At 35.6% G+C, this 23,951-nt stretch overlaps 1 protein-coding gene across 4 annotated transcripts in view; it reads right to left on the bottom strand.

Moving 5' to 3' along the window:
• Positions 1 to 23,951, bottom strand: part of LOC120623404 (maternal protein pumilio) — a 106,672-nt gene that overhangs the window by 54,457 nt on the left and 28,264 nt on the right. For all 4 annotated transcript variants that reach the window (XM_039889419.1, XM_039889420.1, XM_039889418.1 and 1 more), the window contains 2 exons: positions 23,833 to 23,933; positions 19,359 to 19,520 (listed from right to left, as the gene is read on the bottom strand). In XM_039889419.1, the coding sequence (XP_039745353.1) occupies positions 19,359 to 19,520; positions 23,833 to 23,933 (263 nt within the window). The remainder of the gene's footprint in view (positions 1 to 19,358; positions 19,521 to 23,832; positions 23,934 to 23,951) is intronic.

Raw genomic sequence — 23,951 nt, 5'->3', positions numbered from 1 at the left:
TTGTGAAATTCACCACGACAGTGTTAAAATGGGCGATAGAAGACACTACAAACTTCCAACACTTTATAAAATGCGGAATATTAAAATTTTAAAGGGTTCATTAATTTCCTAATATAAACGTGGCTTTACATCGGCATAGTTACAGTGTCTTGTGACACTTTAATTGTCAGACATTAGGTGAAAATACACAACGTAACTGTTCCAACGTTGCAGGTACAACGTTTTATGGACTACACGTGCCCTGCGGCTTCGCTCGTATTTTACGGGCCTACTGCTATAACAAGTTTATTCAATCGTATTGGAAGAACCAAATATACAAACCTATGATATGATAAGTACAGATTGTATTTCAACATTTAAACAAACTACTGAGGTGCGGACGAAAAGTATATCTGCTCTTGGAGCTTAGCTTAATAGCGCTAGGTAAACAACACTGACCCAAGTCCGTAAATGGATGGTTGCCAGTCTTTGGAAGTTTGTAATAAAATCCGGTATCCATCAGTTTCAGCTTCTATCGCTAATAAAGAATAGTAATAGTTAAAAGGAAAAATCAAAAAAACATTGTAATTTGAAAATCGAAATCGCATTTCAACAAAGGTTCCAAGAATATTTATGATATTTTTTTTATTTAGTCCTAACACTGTAGTCCTCATAAATGTGGCAACACTATGTATACAGTTGGTGTACACTGAGGAGTTCTGTCCTCTATCTTAAATAATATTAATCAGATCTACACGAAATTTGGGCACACAAAAAGTAAGTCCTTCCTCGTAGTATGAACTCAAATCTTAGTTTCATTTGAATTCATTGAATAATTTCAGCGTGATGCGCGGCCAAGATAGAGACAGACAGACAGACATAAATGCAAAAAATTACACTTATGGCTTCAGTATCGATACAGAGGAGCCTCCAAATGTTTTTTTTTTATATTTTCAATGTAGCCAATTCGACCCGTTACAGTTTTATTATAAGTATATGGATAGTAAGAGAGGGGAGTAGATTGTATTAGAGCACTACAACCACAATCACTACAAGCCACTCCCAGGGGCCACCTTTTTAGTGGTTGATTTTAGTGTTAGAAACAATAGGAGTTAAATGATTGCATGAAAATCTGTTCTTTTAAAAGTTAAGAGACAAATATTAAAGAACAGTAGTTCCTCATAGCTAGTGGATAAAATACAATAAGAAAAATGTGTACCTGTATAAATAAGCACTGTCGTTTAGTTAGTAACATAATAAAGAAGAAACATATTCTGCAATTTAACGTCCATTTCTATAAATTCCTTTGACAGTGATACTATCTATGCCAACAAAACATCAAAGCTTTTCCAAGTTAATAATATCCCAAAATGAGATACTGTCGCATTCACAGCCTAACGTTACGACCTCATTTTAAACGTGATGATTAAATTTTTTTTCAAACATATTTATTATTTGTTATCTCAGCTTATTTGTAAAAAAATTTGTTGAAACACACAAAACAGTAAAGAACATTGTAGTCAATTAATTGATTTGCAACATAAGGCTAGGTTTAGATGTGGTATTTAACGTGTCGTGCGGTTTTAACCATGCATCTAGACAAACAACTTCTCATATAATATGTTAAACTATGAAAATTAAGCTTAATTTGCCATAGTCCGCGAAAAGCAGGAGAATCTGTATTGTGTAAATTATAATTTCTTCAATCCTTATACTCCAAAACAAACAGATCTTCGGCAATGTACGCACATTTCGCTCCGAAATCGGAGCATCCTCAGGAGATGTCGACTTTACAATGAAGAATTTTCATGAAAAACATTACACACGTTGCCGAAGATCTGCTTTTCGCGGACTATGGCAAATTAAGCTTAATTTTCATTATATGTCATGGATTTCCGCAAAGTAACGCCTGCTTCTATTCAATATATAATATGTTAATGCTAAGACAACCTACCATCGAGGGTTACATCATCTGGACGTAGCCTTACGGAAATTTGTAAACAGTTGCAAGGTAGAAATTACAGCAAGGCACGAGGTAAAAGCAGTTTAAACTTATATATCACTGCAGATACTACAAGTCAAGTAGTGGCGTGCTGTAGGGCCATTAACGCAGCGTGACGAATCATCCACGGGGGTTCATCGAGGAGGGCCCTGGGCGGTGGTGGGAGGCGCAAGCGGCAGGCGGCAGAGCGTGCCCGCCTAGATCTAATCGCGCTTTCCGCCAACATAGCATCGCACTGTCCGACCCGACCGTGTGTTCCGTGACTGACTTTGCACTGTGCCCTATCTTCACTATTCTTGGTCATAAATTAAATTTAAGGTTACCGAAAGCCATATCTATTTGGCCTATCGTGTTCTACTCTTTTGATCCCCATCTACTAAACATGGGTCTAAAATTGCGCATCGACTTATTTAATCACACTGCATTGGCACTTGGCATATCGCTTTAATGTCCCGCCTATTCAGTAACTTATCTGGCAGATGTAATAGCAAACTGTCATCTCCGTTCAAAATTAGCAAAAATAATGCAACTGCCATTATCAAATAATGCGTTTTGTATGAACTGACTGTTGTTGGCAAGAAATTGGAAAATTACGGAATCGTTGAAACAATTTAGGATATCTTTCCTCCTGTTTCGATTGGTTTCAGTTTGTATTCCTCTACTACATAATGAATATTCAGTTTCTGCATCGAAATCATTTACCCAAACCAAACAATGATATATTATTTAAAACAAACTTTAGGCTCAAACTAATCCAATCAAACTGCTATTTTATTTGTAAAGGTATCCTATATTTCGATCTGCATTTAATTGTTTATTTTTGCGTCATTTGTGCGATGAGTGTTTTAGAAACCAGTATACAATACTGGTTTCTAAAACATATTATTCTTTTCCGCCCGCGACTTCGTCTGCTCCGCTATTTTTAGTACCTATTATGCGTAATGTCCTGATCCTGTCATGTTCATGGTTAAACTTAGCCTAGCATTTAAATTTGATAAGCTTAATTGAATAAATAACATCCATTACAATGAGCATATCGGTTTGATGTGTCCAAAACGTTTAGCAACAATACCTCGTGGAAGGCTCTGTGTCACCCAAAATAAAGTAAATCTCCATTGATTAATAAATATCACACTATATAGGTGTAAAAAAAAAAAAAATCAAATCAGGACATTGTTTTATTCTTCTAAGCTTACAAAACATCTTCAGAAATGCAAGCATGAAAATTTCGGCAACCATCCCTTACCGACACCGCGAAGGGCTGTACGTCTATGTCGACCTTTATTCAAATCCCTTTAGCTTGAATTGGTTACCAATTCCCCAATTTGGTTACATCCCCCGTACATACAAACATTTTAACTTCTTCAGAAACTTTATCACATATATATATATATTAATAACTGTGGTAAGTGGTCTTCAACGAAACCGTAACTTCAACGTAGATTTTAGAGTAATGTATATTTGTTCAAGCTGCCATACCTAAAAACCAAAAAATCGAATGATCACATTCTCACATAATCCCCCGTACATACAAACATTTTAACTTCTTCAGAAACTTTATCACATATATATATATATTAATAACTGTGGTAAGTGGTCTTCAACGAAACCGTAACTTCAACGTAGATTTTAGAGTAATGTATATTTGTTCAAGCTGCCATACCTAAAAACCAAAAAATCGAATGATCACATTCTCACATACGCACCCATGAAGGCTTTATATTTGAGCCTAACTTAAAAAATCTACCTCGTCGTTTAAAATTGACTTAGTTTAAACATCAACATATCCAAACATATTAACAAACTTCAATTATTTTTTTATATTGACTGTATCATAGCTTGATGTATCCAAAGCGTTTAGCTACAATCCCGTACCGACACCGTGGAAGTCTGGCACGTCGCGTAATGAGCGGCGAATCCTTTGACCGGCTGCTCTACACCGACGCAAACGCTGAGCTAATTAGGCGACGCTGATCTGAAGCCACAGCAGAATTAGTGAGATTGTAGCGACTGGATTAATTCACTGCTATTATTACTTTATGCTCGTCCCGACTACAGACGTGGGCATTAATAATTATTTCCCTAATGGGTGTCACAGAAAATTGAATAGGAACAAAAATATAAGGTCATAAAAGCCTCCCTCCCTGTTTCATGCAAATATCAGCGTGAACTTTAAAGGTTATAATCTATGACTCGTGACTGTATAGAATATTTTTTATAGCAAAGTGGAAAAGAATTGGTGGTGTTGAAATAAAAATGTCACGTGCTCGGATAAATCGCCTATAACAAAATCAAGTTCGTTTCAGTATGTTAGTCCGGTTCTGTATTGTTGAACTGGTATAGAGAAAACTTAATTTGCAATATAAAGTAAATCGCTTTCACGTGCCCTTTTCTATTGTGGGGGTCAAACTCGGAATTTTATTATCACTAACAGTTTGCTTATATAGAGTCAGTTACAGGGAACCGGGAGTTCCGCTATAACTGCAAGGTACTTCACCTTCAGTACGCATATTTACAAAATAGATAGCTATAGATGTCTGTCCGGGAGCTAACCTAGCTTTACGTTCTGCGTAGCATTAGGTCCAAGTTACATTTACGCTTTATTGTTCTTATAGATAATAAGACGCTTGCGGTGTGTGCAATTCGCAATTTATTAAGCGAAATCGCAACTAAAAACAAAGTATATTAATATTAATAAATCATAAATATATTTGTAAGTATAAAGTACGATTAGCGCAATAATCCAAAGCAGGTAGGAACGTTGAAACCGAAGCGCGGAACAATAATTCGGGAAGCCAATTTCAGAAGTCTTACACGTGAAATGAAAGCAAAGCTCATCTCATTAATCTGGGTTTCCGCAACTAAGCCGTGATGTGCCGATGGTGACATTGGCAATCCTCGCGGTCGTCGCGGGTCGCCGCTGACAAATCCTCCTTGGCATTTCAGACAAACGTAGATGTTCTCTTCGGATCAAATGATTTTAGTATATATATACCAACGGTCCGTCCCAAAAAGAATAAAAAAAATTAACATCGATAATAGGCACCTTATCATTTATAAATAAAAATTTCCCATATTTTAAATAACGAAAAGTTACTGTTATCAATTTATCATAAAAAATCTATATATATAAAAGAGAAGGGTGTGGGTTTGTTCCGTATAGGCTCCGAAACGGCTGGACCGATTTCAATGAAACTTTCAGGGAATCTCCGGATTGACCTGGCGCGTAATCCTGTAAAGTTTGGTGACGATCGGAGCACTCCTATATTTGAGCTGTCAAACTGTCAAATACAGCTTTTATTTACTATGATGATATTCTATTGTTGGGTGTACGTCCGCTCGAGAAGAGAATAGAAGGGAATGAATACGGAGAGAAATAAATGATTTAATATTTTATGAGACTTAAATTAAAAATGTAATGATGTAAGTTTATTTTTTAAATAAAATAAAGCAAAATCTAGCCCGGCGAAGCGGAAGGATACGCTAGTAATTCGATAAAACAGAAGCTATCCACTTAGGTTTTTACTTTGCAATTATTGTGCCTTGTAACGTCAACATCTCCCAGGATGCACCGAAGTGAGATGTACGTAGAGATCGCATTTGAAGAACTGTGTCAAGTTCTTAATTAAAAAATTATAAATTTCACGGTAAGTGTATATACTTGAGAGTAGTGTATTACAGCACATTAAGTCTTTTACACACAAAAAATTGGGTAAGTGGATAAAATGATTACTAAGCAAATTGTATGTGTGAACTCGCCATACAAAGACCAGAAACAGCATCTAAAATACGAATGCGGTTTGAAATTTAATCAAGCGTCTGACCACGACAGCGTATAGCAATTTCTCATAAATGCAGGAGGTAATAGTACAGCAGAACAACAGGGGCAAGCAAACAGAGCAGCCATTGTGCGTGTCGGAGCCTTCGCGAAGTCGTTGTTTCACGCTAGTTTGCGAGTCACCCCAGTCAACACTCACGTTGAGATCGCATTTTATTAATTATTCTACAGTTTGTACAAACCATTATTTTGGCATAATAGAATACTTTATTTAGTAAGGGAATATATAACGAAGAACGGCACAAACGTACACTACTAATACAATTTACTGTGATCACCAAGCAGTCTTGCCCAGCGTGGTGATTATGGGCAAACCCTTCCAGTGGGAGAGGCATTTTATCCCGAAGTGAACTTTGTCATGAATGAACAAATGAATACTTTATATATTTCCTTCAAACTTCTATAAGAGCCCCGTCGATCTTTAACGAACGTAAGTTGTATAAGTATAATAGAATAATTAAAAAAGTTATAATAATCACTTTACCATGAAAGATGATCAATTAATAAAAGGTTTGGACGTTTATTTTCAACCATGTGCCACATAGAACTTTTTTTTAAATTAAGTTTTAATTTTTTAATGCAATCTGACGAGGGGCTCCAGTATGCTATTTCAATCATTGTGTATAACATTTTTATATATTTTAAAAAATTGCAATAAACATTAAATTAGTTGGTAATAACACTAGGCAAGCCTGTATCGTAGGTGCCTATTCAAGTTGTATTTTCTTTTCGCTCTGTTAGCTGAACTTTTCTTGCAATAATATAAAAAAAAAACATGACCCTTCTGCTCTTAAACATGCTGCAAAACAAACTTCTTCGACTATTAGTTGTGCACATTTTAATTATAATAATGGTTACTTTTATTTGCACAGTTGCTAACAAACTCGATCGTGATGATACAGTCTAAGATGGTAGCGCGCTAACATACTAGGGGGTGGCTGTTAAATAAAACCATGTCTCTAATCATGGCATCGTACAGGAACGCTAAATCCTGGTACATGGCGGCATGCTGCGTGAAATGAAATGGTCATAAATTTGTGACATCTGCATATCGTCTGTGAAACACATTTATTACAGCGAGGTTATACTATACAATTAATGAATTTTCTTAATGACAATGTTGCTTGGAAGCATCCGGCTCCGCTTTCATCTCTCACAAGATAGAAAAATATTTTTTTTAATGTAGCATGTAAATTGTTGATATTGGAAAACAGCAACTGCTGAGTTTCTTGCCGGCTTCTTCTCGGTAAAATCTGCCTTCCGAAACGGTGGCTCACTACACACAGACAGACTTGACGTTTCAAAAGTGCTTATATTAGGCCAAATTGAAATAAATGAATTTTAATTTTTTTGTCTTTTGAGAGATGGTAAATAACCATGGCTGAACACTCACACGAGACAAACTTCACCACCGGTCAATGCGTCAGTGCTTTAATAATCTCTACGGAGTAACACTTTAAACTTTTTTATCTCGTATTATTTACGCAGACGTACGGTGTTTTTAAACACTTTCGTATATATTAATTATTTGACGGCCGACTGGCGCAGTTGGCAGCGACCCTGCTTTCTGAGTCCAAGGCCGTGGGTTCGATTCCCACAGCTGGAAAATGTTTGTGTGATGAGCATAAGTGTTTTTCAGTGTCTGGGTGTTTATATGTATTTTCTAAGTATTTATGTATATATAATTCATAAAAATATTCATCAGTTATCTTAGTACCCATAACACAAGCTACGCTTACTTTGGACTAGGTGGCGATGTGTGTATTGTTGTAGTATATTTATTTATTTATTTATTTATTAATATTCGGTTTTCAGAAGCGGTGAAAAAAGCACCCCTTAACGTAGAGTCAACATGATTCAACTTTTTATAGAAAACAAATAGGTTCGCGTGACTGTCTCGTGGAAGGTTTGGATGACTTCCTTTGTTCCTACACATAGTTCGTGTTGCGTGGCGTTGTATCACGCCTGCTCAACTGCTCAGTATAAACTATAAAATTAGTTTCCTGAGCATTTTATAAAGTTATATGTGTGTAAAGATAAATACGGCTATCAGTTACAAAAACAGCCTCTTAAACTAAATTCTAAAACTTTGTAGTCTAAAAATTAATTTAGTAAATTATGTACTTGTCGTTTTTAATCAAATTTCAAAACGATCGCAGTCCCAAATTTTCTAATCTCTAATATTTAAGAAACTATTGCCCAAGCAATTTCATCTAGTTAGATATGTTTTCTTAATCAAAATCGATTAACTTTTTCGCGGGAATAGAAAATTGCCCAACCACCGCTGCCGAGAAAAAGCTGTCGTTATTGGGAAAATAAATAACAATGGCAAAGCGGGCTGAGCGAGCGATTAATCTAAGTTTAGAGAGTTAACAAGATGGTGAGGTGAAGTGATCAGCGGGAGCGTTGTTGAAGTTTAATAAGCGTTAGTTAGCGGACGGAGGCGCGGCGCTGGCAATAAGGCGTTATCTCCGGTGCGCGGGTGCGGCCGCGAGCGACGCTACGAACAAATTACCGCTCTCATCTCACCCGCCCATCTCGAATCTCCCGACACGTTATAATTCATCGAACACCAGCGCGATCATTGTATCAATTAGGCCGTGAACGATAGACTGCGATATTGCGCTGTCAATATTTCATAACCGCTACTCATTGACGTGCTCGGGGTGTCGGACGTCGCGCGTCGATGCAAACATGCTTTATTACACAAAACGTGAAACATGGTGTATCCTCGGATGACATAATCTAATCATGGCCGTAAATAATTTGAACTAGCTCTGTCCCTAACTGCGTCTGCACGCACTGTATCCCTATTTCCATAATTATGTCATAAAAGCAAAAATTGCTACCACTTTTACATTTATAGTAAAAGTATATTTAGGTATTGTAATACATAGTATCCTGTTTATTATTCAAAGTTCAAAAATACCTTAGTAATTTAAATGTAATCCTTATCTACCTACGTTAAAACGAATGGCATCAACAATTCGTTTAACTTAAACATGAAAAGTAATAATATAATTACGCTTCACATCTATGCCTAATGGAACCAATTTTTTTAGCTAAATCAACCCAAAAACTCTCACTGTGCCAATCTCGTATATTCGTTGAACTGATGCTCCGTCGAATAAAACAACAACGAAAACTCTCACATTTATAATATAATATAAGTAAGGAATAATCGTGTGCTTTCAGCATTAAAACTGATGAAAGGAGCATACAGAAAGTGGCCAATTAGGTTTTTAAATTTCAACAGAGCGAACTTAAAAGTGCCTCGCGAAGAAGGTTGTTGGAGGCGGACCGTCAAAGCTAGTATAATCTTATAACGCTAGTCTTGACAACTCGTGCAACGTTCTCAACCCTTAAAAGTAATATTTGCAGCAGAATTGTCTTTGTGCTAACATAACGTTGGTTAAATTAACGTTAAATACTAAAGCTTCATAAAACATTTTAATGTGATAAAATTATCCTCAAGTAGAGCCTTATTATCTGGTGTCGGAGCAATTAAGCAGTAAGTTTTGCAAGTCGTTTGTAACGGCTCGTACACTTCAATTTCTCCGCGGTCGCCGAAGCGTGGCAGCGCAATCGGGCGCAGCTGAGTTAATTCGATCCGATTCACGGCAACCGCTCGAATCATTGCAACATTCGCCAGTGTGCTTCTTCCGCAAAGGTGAAAAAAAACGTCACTGCTTTAGGTAAACTCTAGCTACGTGTGATGTGTAGCCATATTTAGCTCTAAACGTTGAAAATAACTACTAATCCGCACTGGGTCAGCGTGTACTACAGATTCAATCCTTCTATTGTGCGAGGAGACCCATGCCTTGTAGTAGGCCGCAATGGGTTTATGTGATGATTGAAAATAGTATATCGCTTATTTTATAAGACAAATAAAAAAGGCTTTCTTTATAGGGTTTAACATAAGGCCTCTACATTCTCGCGTTATTGCTTATTTTATAAGACAAATAAAAAAGGCTTTCTTTATAGGGTTTAACATAAGGCCTCTACATTCTCGCGTTATTGCCCATTTGGGGTATTCCCATCTAAGTTTCCTCCACTACCTTTCTGAGCAAGCATGCGGTCTGAGCAAGGGGGACATCAGGGGATAAGGGATTATAGATCAATGTGTTCCAAGATTTCTGCGCCTATTTAGTTCACAGAAGATTTATTTTATGGAACGAATGAAATAAGCGTTCTAAACAAGAATCTCTGTGGCCGAATTTGATAGCAAAGCAAAAGGGACTTTGCGAGCACCATACTGATTACAGTTCCATATTTAATGAGCCACTCACGTGGGCCTCTAGCAAGCCGCAGGCTAATTTCAATACCCTCCTGATTATTTAATAAACAGCGCCACGCGTTAGCAACAGGGGGAGACAAAAGAAAAGGCACGACAGGTAATTAATTCTAAAAAAAACTTTGTCTTTTCCCTCTCAGCCAACAAAGTGTATATCTTTGTGTGCGGTCTACAAATTACACATTCTTGCAAGCAGCCGCCAGCGTTGCAAAGTGCACGTAGAAAAATGAGAAAATTCAAAAGAGAAAGTGTTCATATGTGAGTGCGGGGCGGCGAGGCCGGGCGAGAGGCGAGGCGCAAGGAGCCGGAGGCGGAGGCACAAGACGGGCGCGCAGTTTAATTTCCCACGAGGTCGATCTCAGCGCCGCGGAGCGCAACCCGCGGGAATTAATTGCCAGTAATGAATAGTCAAGTGAACGTCCGTTAATTATGTATAGATGTTCTCAAATTAAGAAATAATATAACGACCAAATAAAAGAGAGTCATGTTACATGCCTATGATAATCAAGATTGGCTGGTTGGATATTTCGTGGAAACACTTGTACACGCAACATGGCATCAAAATAGTAAACCTAAAAAAAATTGCGAAAAGAAAGTTCCGACTCGAGATTTGAAATTGGTGAATTAAAAAAGCTGAATTTCGATTGGTGATTAATCTTTAATAAATTGCGCGCAAGAACAAAGAGCAAATTAGCAACGTCGCCGTTTCCGTCAATATGTTAGTGTTGCCATTACTAGAAAAATCAAATGACGCCGATGTTGAAAACATCTCGGGTAGAACGTAATACTGTCTTTAAAGAAACTAGTCATGCGATGCCATGAATAAAGTTACCGTTAGTTCACAGTAAAATTGTCATTAGAAATCATACTGGGAACAATAGAACATAAAGTAGTATCACAATAAAAGCTGTTTTTACATACTTTAAGCGCATTCTTAGCGTAAATGTGTAATTTTCACACGGATAGTAAATTAGACCAAGTTGCAGGTAGCGAAGCGACATATTGTTTTAAGTTCATTAACCTCGTATTATATGCTCTGATTATTCTCGGCAATTTTTATTCTGAACATTGAATTGTGTTTTTCGCTATTCTATATTATGTATATAATAATTGCTTCATTTAAACTAGGTATAACATAATGTACAAACGTTTTTTTTAAAGAAGCTTTTGATGATGGGAAAGATTTAAATATACACCGTTTAAAGCAATTGGGCAGTAAATAAGGATTAAACTAAAAAATGTTGTGTTAACGACTTTTTTTAACTGTATATTTCTATGCGCAAACATACGCCTATGTCCATATTAGCTCAAAAGTATAAAACGGCCTAGCAACGATTATCCTTATTAATCCGCAACAGCCAGCGTTGTAAACAGATCGCTTGGATACGCTTACATAATTAACCTAATGAACTAATCCAATATGTCGTATTTGAGAAAAAAAAATATTGGAGGCGGTTTTTAATTACTTTCTAATTTTTAGTCCAAATATATATTTAAAAACCCCTGACTTAAAAATCCATTACCAACAATAAATTTTAGCATCAAGACGAAATTTGAAATTATTTGTTAGTCCGTTTTATTTTTTTATTCCTGCCCTTAATGCAAAGTAACAAGGCTATCGATCTTTGTTTCAAGGAAATAATTTGGCAACTAGTATTACTAAACTACACTCTATTTTTAAAGCTTTTACAGCTAAAATCGCTTCATCAAAAAAACTTGTGTAAATATTATTATTTGTTTCTTATAGATCTTGCTACACCGCAAGACGTGACGAATGAATTTACTTACTATATAATTATGTGCCAAGGATGGCCACCTAGAGGTTTCGTAGTGGGTAAATCGCACATAACCTGATCTTCCACTGAGTTCGGGTATCTAAGAAGATCTCCCTCCCCTCAAAAAAAGAAAAAAGATTAGGTATGCTCTGCCCTGCACTTTTAGCAATGGACAGATAAAGAACTATGACCATTCAAAATAACTTTAAGAGTATAAAAAATGTTAATAAGATATTAAGAAATTGCAACTTTTTGTTTATTAACGTCTTATAATATGTTAAAATACACGTGTTTTAATATTACACGCAAATTACGTTGATTGCCAGATGAGGAGATGACGTAGAAACGTACTCATGCGCAAAGAGTTTATCTTCTAGACTTTGAGCTGTTCATTGTAAAGCCCGCCTACTGACTTTCCAATAATTTTGTAAGATAAGTAGGTACACTACGATGCTGATATAATAGACTAACAGATGCAATAATAATAAAAATAGTCTATATAAAACGTTGCTTCACGGCATCGGCAGTTTGACGACGGCAATTCGATAAGGCATCATTGTGTTGCGATATTGTATGCGGTCCCGCGATCCTCGCCGATTCTCTCGCGTATATGCGCCGTTACAATCGGTAATGACGTGTGCAGTTAGGGTGTAGCTTTATTACTTCCTAGTGCGGCTTCAGCGCTATGCGTGTGAACACTACCGGAGATTGGGCCCGAAAGAGGCACGCGCCTAGTACATAACACTATCTGTACATAGTTAGCATCGTCACCAGACATGATTAAGTGGGTTATAAGTCTTACGTTACAGATCAAACTGGCTCGCTACTTTTCCTAGCAAGCACGTGTATGTAGTTTTGGACTACCACAAAATGGAATGGACTTTGTCGTGCAGGTTGATTGTCTGGAGTAGACACTTTTCCCAGCTGGCACACAGAAAATGAACGACACGGTGTGCTATTAGCAACACAAGTAGACAGTTCTTATATGCATTGGCGACTGCAGGTGAACAAAATATAAATTATTTTAGTATGTATTTTTTACTAGCTTCTGCCCGCTTCATCTTCGTGGTCCGCAAAATTGGGTCTAAAGCTTCGCTCGTTAACAATTTTCAATCTTAACACAGGAACTATTTGAGAGATCGGTAGAAAAAGTACATGTCAAGGAAATAGCGGCTTAGCTCATAAACAATTTTAAATTTTCCTAAGGGTCCTACTTAAGGAATCGGGATAAAAGGTAGCCTATGTTATTTTCCATGACAAGGGATACATGCATCCTTAATTTCATGCAAATCCGTTTAGCCTCTTTTGCGTGATTGAGTAACAAATATCCAAACATACACATTTTCTCATTTATAATATTAGTAGGATTATAATGAGAATCTTAAGGGAAATAGAGTCGTCAAGCCAGAATAGATAAAAAGCTGGGTTTTCTTTTGACTTAAGACTAAGTTTGTATAAAATTTCTGGTTTCCTTGCAGGACTGAAAAAACTCCGATTTCAAATCATATCTGTGCACAACTTAGTCTATAATCTGAAAAAAAATTATTAAAATACATTCCGCTGCTGCAATACGTAAATCAAAAAAGTTGGAAGAGTAAAGGAACAAGCCAAAGCCGGAAAAGGGTGAGTAAATAAATTAATGGCGTCATTTAACAAGAACTTCCAAAGGTTTTTCGTAACATATTCCGTATAAGTCAATCTTATTGTAACAATAACAAATAAATAATCCTCGTATTTTTATAATGGTACTTAGTTACGAATCAGCGTATAAAAACGCATACTTTTAAATTGAAATAATCGTAAAGTCCTCTATAAACTTGTTTAAATAAAATAACCTTTACAACATAATTCAATCGTCTGTTGTGTTATTGTTATAAACGCTTACGTCATCTCTTAAGCGATTAGAATAAAATCTTCATAGTTTGGAGCATAGTTGCAAGATTTCCTGTATATTGATATGGAAAAGATTATTTCGGAAAGCGTGCTTTTAAGGACAAATCGATCTAGAACTGCACAATTACGTATTTCATATCTTACGTAAGACGTACGAAGTGCATAGCTTAATCGTTTCTATTACGCACCGCAAGATCGGGAACCACAGTAAATAGGACCTGTTAGGCAGACGCGCTCCACCTTGAATTATATTTACTTAACATAGGGTTTGATGGCAGCCAATAGGATAGCCAAATAGTGTTTAAAGTTCTAGAAACATGTCTCTAGCTGCTAGCATAATAATTGTTTGAATCTCGAAGTTGATAATCGTTTAAACGACTCCATTGTCAATAGCTGTCTTAATATGTCCGCCAAAATTCTTTCAGGTTCAACTTTGGTTAGCGAGTCAAAGTACTATCTATTTATATCTTCCCCAGTCTATACGTTTTTCACGTATTTATTTACCCTATATGGCACACTTTTTTGGTAATTGACTGACATAAACGTATTTCCGTGCTGTGATATTTGAATAAAGTTCCAACAAAATAAGACAAGAGATTTCGCAAGTGTATCTATATTTTATAGTTAATCTATATTAAGTTTAGTTTGCAATTTTTAACATACTACAAAGACCGGACAAAAAATAGATAAGACACGACTAATATGAAGGTTTTGCGGGCGGTACCCATCAATGAAGTGATGAACTTGACGTGCGTGCACCTGCCAAAATTACCATTCTGAATAAGATGGTGGTTAAGCCGTCCGACCAGGTTATTTTCACTAGCACCTGATAAGAGTTTTACCTTACCTAAAACCACAACACGCTAGCCTCACCCACTGACTAGCCAACTAGCAAGTCGGTGGGGCATTCATAAAGCTGAAGATGTTGATATCTTCTGCAAAATCTGAGCATTCGCCTTAAAACGTACCAAGTGTGTGAAAACGACAATAAGTTTGGTCTTGCCTTGCCTGCCGCACGGAAAAAATAATAGTAGGTACCTATTGCTTTCCACTGGTCCATTTTTTTATTCAAATGGGCTAGGACCTCTTATTGTTAGCAACACGTCTCTTGTGGTAATCACACTTATAACAAACTATTTCGAAGCCAAACTGCCTGCGTAACAATATATTTTTATATATGGCAGATACGAGAGAAGTACTTACTTACAATTACGCCATTTATATTAAAGCAACATGTATACAAAACTCAATGCTTTAAATCACTTGCACACTCAGCTCAACTGTTATTATTTATCAAAAAAATTATTAATAAAGTTGTATGTAGAGTCTTGAGTATGTCGAACTTACAGATTGGATACAATCGAAGGTTTACAATGTGGTTTAAATTATTTCGATAATATAAGAGACCTTGAAATCTGCAGTAGGATTAATAAATGCGGCCAACTCTTGATATTACTGTTCAGAAATAGGGTGCGAAAGTTTGTATAGGGAAATGGGACGTACGAATATGAAATGGAACGCGGCCGAAGTCGCAGGCGAGCGCTAGTTTATTATAAAGTGGTTGTGTTCCGATAACTAAAGCAAACATTAGTACAATATCCATTTAAATTATCAAATTTTGAAACCCAAAGTTGTCATCACGAAGAGCACTCTGATTTTTATGCCAGAAGAAGATAAACAAAACGTCAGTCTCGTCGATAAAGGCCAGTCGTATGGTCAATCAACTCCAATTAAGCATTAAGGATTCAGTTATATGGTCGCTAGCATAAAGAAAGTAGGTTTACGATTACTTCGGCCTAAAACCTTTGCCTTTCACCGAACTCGGCGTTATTGTACTACGTAGGTACGTATTGAGAAAACTGTTGTAATATATTGTACGAAGATATACTCAGAGCGAAAACGAGTTAGGAAGATCTAAAAATGGGGACTCGACAGCGTTTGTTACTGGATTTTATTAAAATTTTGGTTTCCACTTTAACACCCCTTGTTAAATGTTGTTCCGAATTGACAGCATATCTGTTTAATCGGAAGGGTGAAAACATTAGAATTTAGTTTTTCTGGTTAGAGGATTAACGGCGCGACCTTTTTCTAACTGGCGCTGTTTATAAATAGATATTCAGTTCGTTTTCAGAGTTCGTTTTCCAAAATGATGCGTCGAACGTTTACGTAATAACTGGACACCGTCAGAAAATCCCCGCTGCTGAACAATCTATTGTTTGGAATTCAGTACAAATTTCAATTTTCCTCGAAGAAAATTACAAGAGTCGAATTTTGAGTTTGATAAACCGGTTTATTTCTCATTGGAATTACCAAGGTTTGAAATTCTTCCGGTTTTCAAGCCCCGGTGTAAAGTAAAAAGTGTATCTTTTGCAAATCCAAAATGAACCTCTGAACTTAATACAATCATGAAACAACCCCTTAAAATAACACTGATTACTTTTTAAGATATGTATAAACTTCGACATTTACATTACTGTAAAGTTAACCCCTTTTAGAGATTGACGAAGGATAGGACTTCAAGAAACAAACTTTAGTTTGTGAAGAGTCAATATACAGACACACGTAAAGCCAATGATGTTATTTATAAGAATAAGTCGTCGCAAATATTTTTTCGCACAGAAAATAAACTACCGCAGCGACGAAATCTATATCCATGCAATATTGTATCCAAAATTAGGCTCCTTATTATTCAGATAATTATTGACGCGAAAAATATGATTGCAGCATCGCCGTGAGGCAGGTTCAGAGAGTTAATGGATATATCCGTGCAAAGGAGTGGTACCTACAACTAGAATTACGTACCTACGTAATAAAGACAATTGTATAAAATTGGCGCAGTTGAAAGGAAAATTTTATCAACATAGAATCTGAAAATAATAATAAATGCTTTTATTTCCATGTGATAAAAATACCGTAAAGATAAGCAAATAAAGACTACGTATAATATTTATCCAAATTGTTAAGCCAAATACCGTCTGCGTTAGGTTGTAAAAAAAAAAAATTGGATAGGTTACATTAACGATAAATGCAAAGACAAAGACTCGAAACCTTATTTTATAAATGACTTAAGTAACACTATGAAGGCATCATGAGATTTTATTATAGCGTAGAAAGACCTAACCAACACAGTCAGAACGACTGCGATGATAAGTTTAAGTTGGCCAATTAGCCTAGTTTAAAGGTATTATCTTCCTCTTCTAACTTATAACATCATTGTACACGCACACATTCAAAACATTGCTTGGGAAGTAACAAACAATGAAGGTGCGTGAATTAAATAGTAGCTACCCTTCTCCTTACGCAAGTTTAAATTGCAGTGCATTATAGATAGATAGATAGATAGAATAACTTTATTGCAATACTGGCTTTACGCCGCGTTTTACCTAATGAGAGCATACTATACACATATATGTAGTGTACCCTACCTTTTTATGAGTATTAATTATTTCAAGTAGTTTAGCACTGAGCGGCTGATAAGAGTTGAACATAGTATGTTTCTACTCTAAGAAAAACTCAACGATTCAACTCGACTCTACGATACATATTATGTAATCAGAATCATAGAGTTGAAGTGTTGGGCAAAACACGAATCTATTAGAATAATTGTATTTAGTCCCTAAATGGGAGTAAGAATAAGGATACAATGAAAGCATAATCCTTTAAAGGTTATTAATGGGTGGTGTACGTTTGGACTGGATTTTTTTACATCTAGCAAAGAAATTTAAAAATTTTAAAGGTTACTTCCAAACCGTCAACATTTCCTAAGAAATAACATTGAAAAGACACGAAAGAGGAAAGAAAATCAGAAATTCTACGAAGACGAAGACGCACGCAACCGATAGTTTCTGTAAAATCAGTAAGTGACGCATAATCACTACAAAAAAAGGGGTTATATTTTCCCTTCAAAATAGCTATATTATTCGCGAAGACAACAATAGTATAGGTCTGGCATTCGTTTTATTAATGATGTTTTAATGGCCCTTTGGTACACCATTAATATTGATCAAGTCTTTTCTATGCCTATAAAATAGCCTTTATTGTTTATTTATTACACAAACAAAAGCATTCAACGTAAGCGATTTAAAGTTACCGATATCTGATGTTATAAAATACAAATTGTTGTTTCAAACGTCGCAATTAGAAAATAATAATCATATTTAAAATCATAAATATCATAATAGACTGTACAACATCGCCAGAAACATGTATTTAGTTCTGAAAAGTATCATAGGATACATTGAACCAATATCAATAACACTTATTTCATGTTAGTAATGTAATTTTATGGTTTTTTTTCTAATTGTTGTAACAAGTTAGCCCTTGACTGCATTTTCACCTGCTGGTAAGTGATGATGCATTCTAAGTTGGTAACAGGGTAACCTGTTAGGGTTATAGCAGTTATATTAAACCCTTACCAGTAATCGCAGAAGCATCGTAGGGTTACAACAAACCACGGTAGAAACCTCCCACCCAACTAGACCAGAGAAATTTCAGAAATTATAAATTCCCAAATTTCCCTGCCGGAGATCGAGCCTGGGACGGATTGTCAAAATTCCTGTTACTTTAAAGACCAAAAGTATTCAGGAACACTTTATTGTGCCTGAATCTATTCATAATTATATGGAAATTCAGCGCGTCAAATATCTCAGTATTTAAAATGTGCTCCCACAAAACTTACTGGAGCCATAGACTGTTTTTCCTGTGCATCCTATAGTTTCAGTATGTCTCAGTAAAAATAAAAAACACACACTACACCTAATCGATAGGTGTACCAATTCTCACTCAATTCAGTTATTGACATCTATATCGAGGGTGCATCTTGTGAATAAATAAATAGCAATCAAACCGGAATTCCTAAAAGTATTGCATTTATTGATGTCAAAATTAGATTTTGACACTTGAGAGAAAAGTGGCTGAGACCACGCAGATTTTGTTCTATACTTATTTTATTGTATTGATCAAGAAACATAGAATTCAAAATACAGAATAGCCAAATTAAAGTTTTCAAACAAAGAGGTCCGAGGATATATAATCATGTGTCGGAAGAGCAGAAGTAAATTTTTTAAATGATAGTGAAAATTATAAAATATAGAAGCCGTCATTGTTTACACAATACCTAAATAAATAAATAAATAACTCACAGAGCATCGGTAATATAAATTATTTCAAAATTGTATCAACTCTGATGACTCCAAGACATGAACCACCTGTATAATTTATTTATGATTTAAAAGAATTCAACACATAAGCCTTTACAAACATGGCTATAAAATTGGAGAATTTCCCTAAATTTCATGGTAATTCAGATTTTGAGTTGCCGAAAGGATCACCTCGAGAATTGACGAAGAAATGAGTTAATAACCATAAACAATAGAACCTCTTCATTCGATCGGTTTCCATTCATAGGATTACGCGCATTATTGTTTTGTATTTATGTATATAGTTTATGTTTTAAAATTGTGTTATGTAGTTTATATATTTTTTTTCTTATTTAATTATCTTTTGGTTTTGTATAGTAATTCATGTGTTTTTTATGGGCCTTGTAGGCAACAAAAGCAAAATAAAAAAGGCACTGACCTGTAGCTCGAAGGGCTGGTGATGTTGCGCGGAGTCCGGCGCCGGCTGCACGACGGAAGCGCCGTTGACCAGCCCCGCTCCGCCCACGCCGCTGCTGGCGCCGCCCACCGCGCCAACGCCGCCGACCCCGCCCACGCCACCAACACCGCCGACGCCGGTGTACTGGTAACAAACAAAAATTTTAGTACATTTTTTAACAGGCGCAGATTAGGTTAATAAACCTATATACCTTTTTTGGTTGTACGTAGATATATAACACGTGGTACGTAGATATGTAACAAAATGTTTCAAATGTGCTTATATTATGCCTACTTGAAATAAATGAATTTTGAATTTTTTGAGTATATTATATAAATAAGTACGCAAACAGACCCAGTAAGAGGAGAAGTGGTAGAGCCGAATAACTGTTAATCTAATTTTTTAAGTTTGCGCTTGACCTAACCTAAATGGTAAATACACATGTCGCGAGGCACAGGGCAGCATATTTGTCTATATCTAATTAGTAATCAAAATATTTTAGCGTTGAAATAAATTTGCTACATTGCACGATAAATAATAAATTAATAACCTACACTTAAAAGTTTATATTTATGTACTTTGTTATAATTGTATTGTACTTTGATTGTTCCTGCCTATATGCCAACCTTAGGAATTTGATGTTTGTCAAGGACCAAAAGTAACTCATGTACGGTCCGTTCTTTTAACTAACTGTATGCCGAAAATTTAAGTCGACTGAAGACATAGTAAGGGCGTGACGTAAGGACAAGCAAACATGCATAATATTAGTATGAATTATGTATGACACACATACTCGTACATTGAAGTTTTATGAAATTTTTTTTTTTTATTAACAATGACCTTAGAATAGAATAGAATAGAATAGAAAAACTTTATTGCAACACAACAAAAAAAAAGGAAAATACAAGGAAAACAGTAATAGGACTTAGTGCTAGGGTGCAAAGGCGGCCTTATGACTAAAAGTGATAAGGCGCCTTAGTTATAAGAGTAAACTCCTTGAATTTATAAAATGTATCTTAACTGAGTTACAGTTAATATAAAAGAGGTAATTTTTAATTGAATTCTTGATTATAGTAAAATTTACATTATGTTAAGTCGTGAGGCAAGTTTTTTGTAATAAAATAGTAGTTAAAAGTTGACGCAAAAACACACAGCATAAATTAAAAAAATATATTTTATTTTAATTTTAATGAACGAAACGAAGCGTGAATCATATATTTTAAATATGGTTTAGTTAAAACTAGCTGACTAGAGATTTATTATTGTTTTTTACAGAGCAAAGAAAGAGATCGATATATTTTTTGCCTTATGGTATTTCAAAAGTCAAAGAATAACATAAGCATACACATCCAAATTTCCACGCGAATCAAGTGTCGCGCAACGCCGCGGTATTATAGATCCCATAAAAATAATTTATGTAAAAAATTAAAGCCATCATCCTTGGTGGTTGTCTGCTTCACCGACACTATAATTGAGATCTGAACGGGTGCCAAGTATTGTAGATAATCCTGAATTTTTTTTCTAAGAACATAAAACCTTCTAAAAATTTAAATTCAATAAACAATATTTTCTTTTTTCTGTTACAATAATGTTTGCTATTCAAAAACAACAGAAGGATTATTTATAAATAGCAGATTATTTGGGATAAATTGAAGCTCCACGTTTAACTAGCAAAGTTAAACGTGGAGCTTCAATTTCAGGTTTGCTTTTGCATGCAAATGATTTTGGAGTGGGCTTCTAATAACATCTTTATGTCATACTTCACTATATATATAAGTATTCAGTAAATGTTACTCTTAAAAATTAAATATTGAGCATTTGTGTCCAAATTTAACAGAACGCACATGCTACAAGATCCCTTCTCTGGATATTGCGGGGGGTTTGACCAATATAGTTTTTATCACAATTACGCGGTATCATGTCTGTGTGGTGTCTAATTGGTCGTAGTCTTTGGGTGAGCGAAGAATATAACTTATTTGTCCCGGAGTTTTGTAGTCCCTTAATTTATCTTGTAAATAGGGTCACCATCATCATCAGCCAATATGCATCCGCTGCTGGACATAGGACTCCTTCAAGCTGCGCCAACTTTTCCTTTTTTCCCATCCAGTTGATGCCTGCCACTTTTCGGAGGTCCTCGCTCCACCTAGTTAGTTTAGTTAGTTTTTGACTCCATCGCCCATCAGTCCTCCAACGAAAGTGACCAGCCCACTGCAACTTTAGTGTGCTAGGGCCATGTTACTATCGTTCTTTGGCGAATCTTTCGTTACGGATCTTGTCCCTCAAAGATATACCAAGCATAGCTCTTTTCGTAGCAAGCGCTGAGCAACTTGAAGTTTTTGAATCAGCCTCGCTGTCAGTGACCACGTTTCGGCATCGTAAATCATGACTACAGGATTAGGTAAATAGAGTATATTTAACAAAATGTAAGCGAAAATAGCTTAATTTTCCCTATATGTACACAATGCATATAGCACAGGGGATTAAATGATTTAATAGCATTAAATCCAAAAAACATCCAAGTCTAGTTTTTTCGATCCTTTTTCGTAACTTATTAATAAGTAAATTCTTGATAATTATTTCAAGACTGAATTTTACTAATGCTAAATGAATTTAAATTGGCCCATATAGTCCTCGATACGGGCATATTATTCCGGCACAGAATATTCTATGTGTTGGTGCTGCAGTAGACCTTGCTATATCTTGACGAATCTTAACCTTTCAATTAAAAGGCTACATAATTGGCTGAGTACTACGCTAATTAACTAATCACACTTTACAGTGTAGCGCACATTTTACCGTCGCTCCAAACTTTACATTAACGACAGTTCATTTATCAGGATTGCAGTGGGGTTATACAGTGGCGGACCGGACTGACCTCAACTAATCGGAATAGGCATGATGATAGTAATTAAGATATTGTATTTATCTAATGATATACGAGTATGATTCATGGATTATGAAAATTTATATTCAAAGTGAGAATGGTATTTATAAGTAATAAATATAACTGCAAAATCTAGTGATACGCCATGACAGGTGAAACGCCGAAATCGAAATTATGATGTCACGTCTATATAATCATAATTTTGTACCGCTTGACCTTCGAAAATATCGTCGTATGACAAATATTTTATGATTTCAACTATCAGTAAGTTCTTAGTTATCAATACCAAAATAAAGAATCTTTAGCTACGGAGCATGAACTTACAATTAAAACTCTAACTGGCCTATAGCTTCACGAGTGCACCCGGCGTGCGTTTTCGCGGATTTTTTTTTTAATATAGCCTTTATTTTATACTAGCTGCTGCCCGCGACTTCGTCTGCGTTTGATTTGGTTTTTTGATGTGGCATTCAATTTAGCTGTAGTTCTAAAAAAAATTAAAGCATACTGCATCGCTAAGCCTTAAATGAGGGGTTTGCTGCTGGCCGCTGAGGAGTTCTGTCCTCTATCTCCAACCACATTCATCAGATCTACACAAAGTTTGGGCAAAATTAAACACATATTATAACCTCTATAAACAAAAATAATTATTTAAATCGGTTATAATTTGTCGGAGTAATGGTTTAAAATCGCCAAACACTTTCATCCCCTCTCCCAAAGGAACTGAGCTTAATTTCGGGATAAAAAGTATCCTATATTACTTCTATTACCTCCAACAATATGTTTCCAAAGTTTCATGAGGATCGGTTCAGTGTTTTTGCGTGAAAGCGTAACAAACAAACTTACTGTTAGGGATGATATGGATAGGGATACCTATAGAAATTAAAAGTTTAATTAATCAAGTATCTGCTACTAAAATCTTATTTCTGCAGGAATTAAAGGTTTTGTTGATATTAATTGCAAATTAATATCAACAAAACCTTAGTATATACGAAAGAAAAGTATAACAAAACAACGTATACAATTTACTTCCGATCAAGATATTTCCGAGAGGTTTTTTTTTAAAGTTATTTAAAATCATGCCTATTTTAAAACAACTTGCTCAGGTGATGCAAATTACCACCACATGGGGCACTTAAATGCGCGTCGACTGCTAGATAGTGACGAAGCTTATTCGTTACTATGTATATTTTAGTGAAAAGAATAGTGTTATTTAGTCGCATTTTCTCCGTAGTTTTTGTCCTTACATCTTCGAGAAATGCCCTCATTGCAAGCAAAAACAACATTTCTTTACTAAGATTTATAATTAACTATAAAATAGTTTCCTTCAGTTATCCCATCTTTAACGCCAATGAGGGATTTCAAATCCAAACTCTGAAGATCGTGATAATTCTAAGATATTAATTTAACAATTAAAAGCATTGTTTAAATTTTTCATTTCAATTTCTAGCTCATGCATAAAGTTTTGAAGTGAACATGCAAACAAGAAAGCAAGTCAATTGATTTACAACTTATTAATATGAAATAAATAATGCTGTTTTTTTATAAATAAAACGAAAAGAAAAAAATATTTACCTGTTGTGTGCTTGCGAAACTGTTGTTGTCGAATTGTGGATGCTGTTCCATTTGTAATACAAGTTCGATGTGCTGATTCATTGAGTCGTTGAGAGTCATACCTGGAAAAATAAAATTTG

Source organism: Pararge aegeria, chromosome 4 (assembly GCF_905163445.1).
Source record: "Pararge aegeria chromosome 4, ilParAegt1.1, whole genome shotgun sequence".
In the NCBI taxonomy this organism is placed as follows: domain Eukaryota; kingdom Metazoa; phylum Arthropoda; class Insecta; order Lepidoptera; family Nymphalidae; genus Pararge; species Pararge aegeria.
The sequence above is the reverse complement of the archived record's forward strand: the minus strand, read 5'-3'. Positions and strand labels throughout refer to the sequence as shown.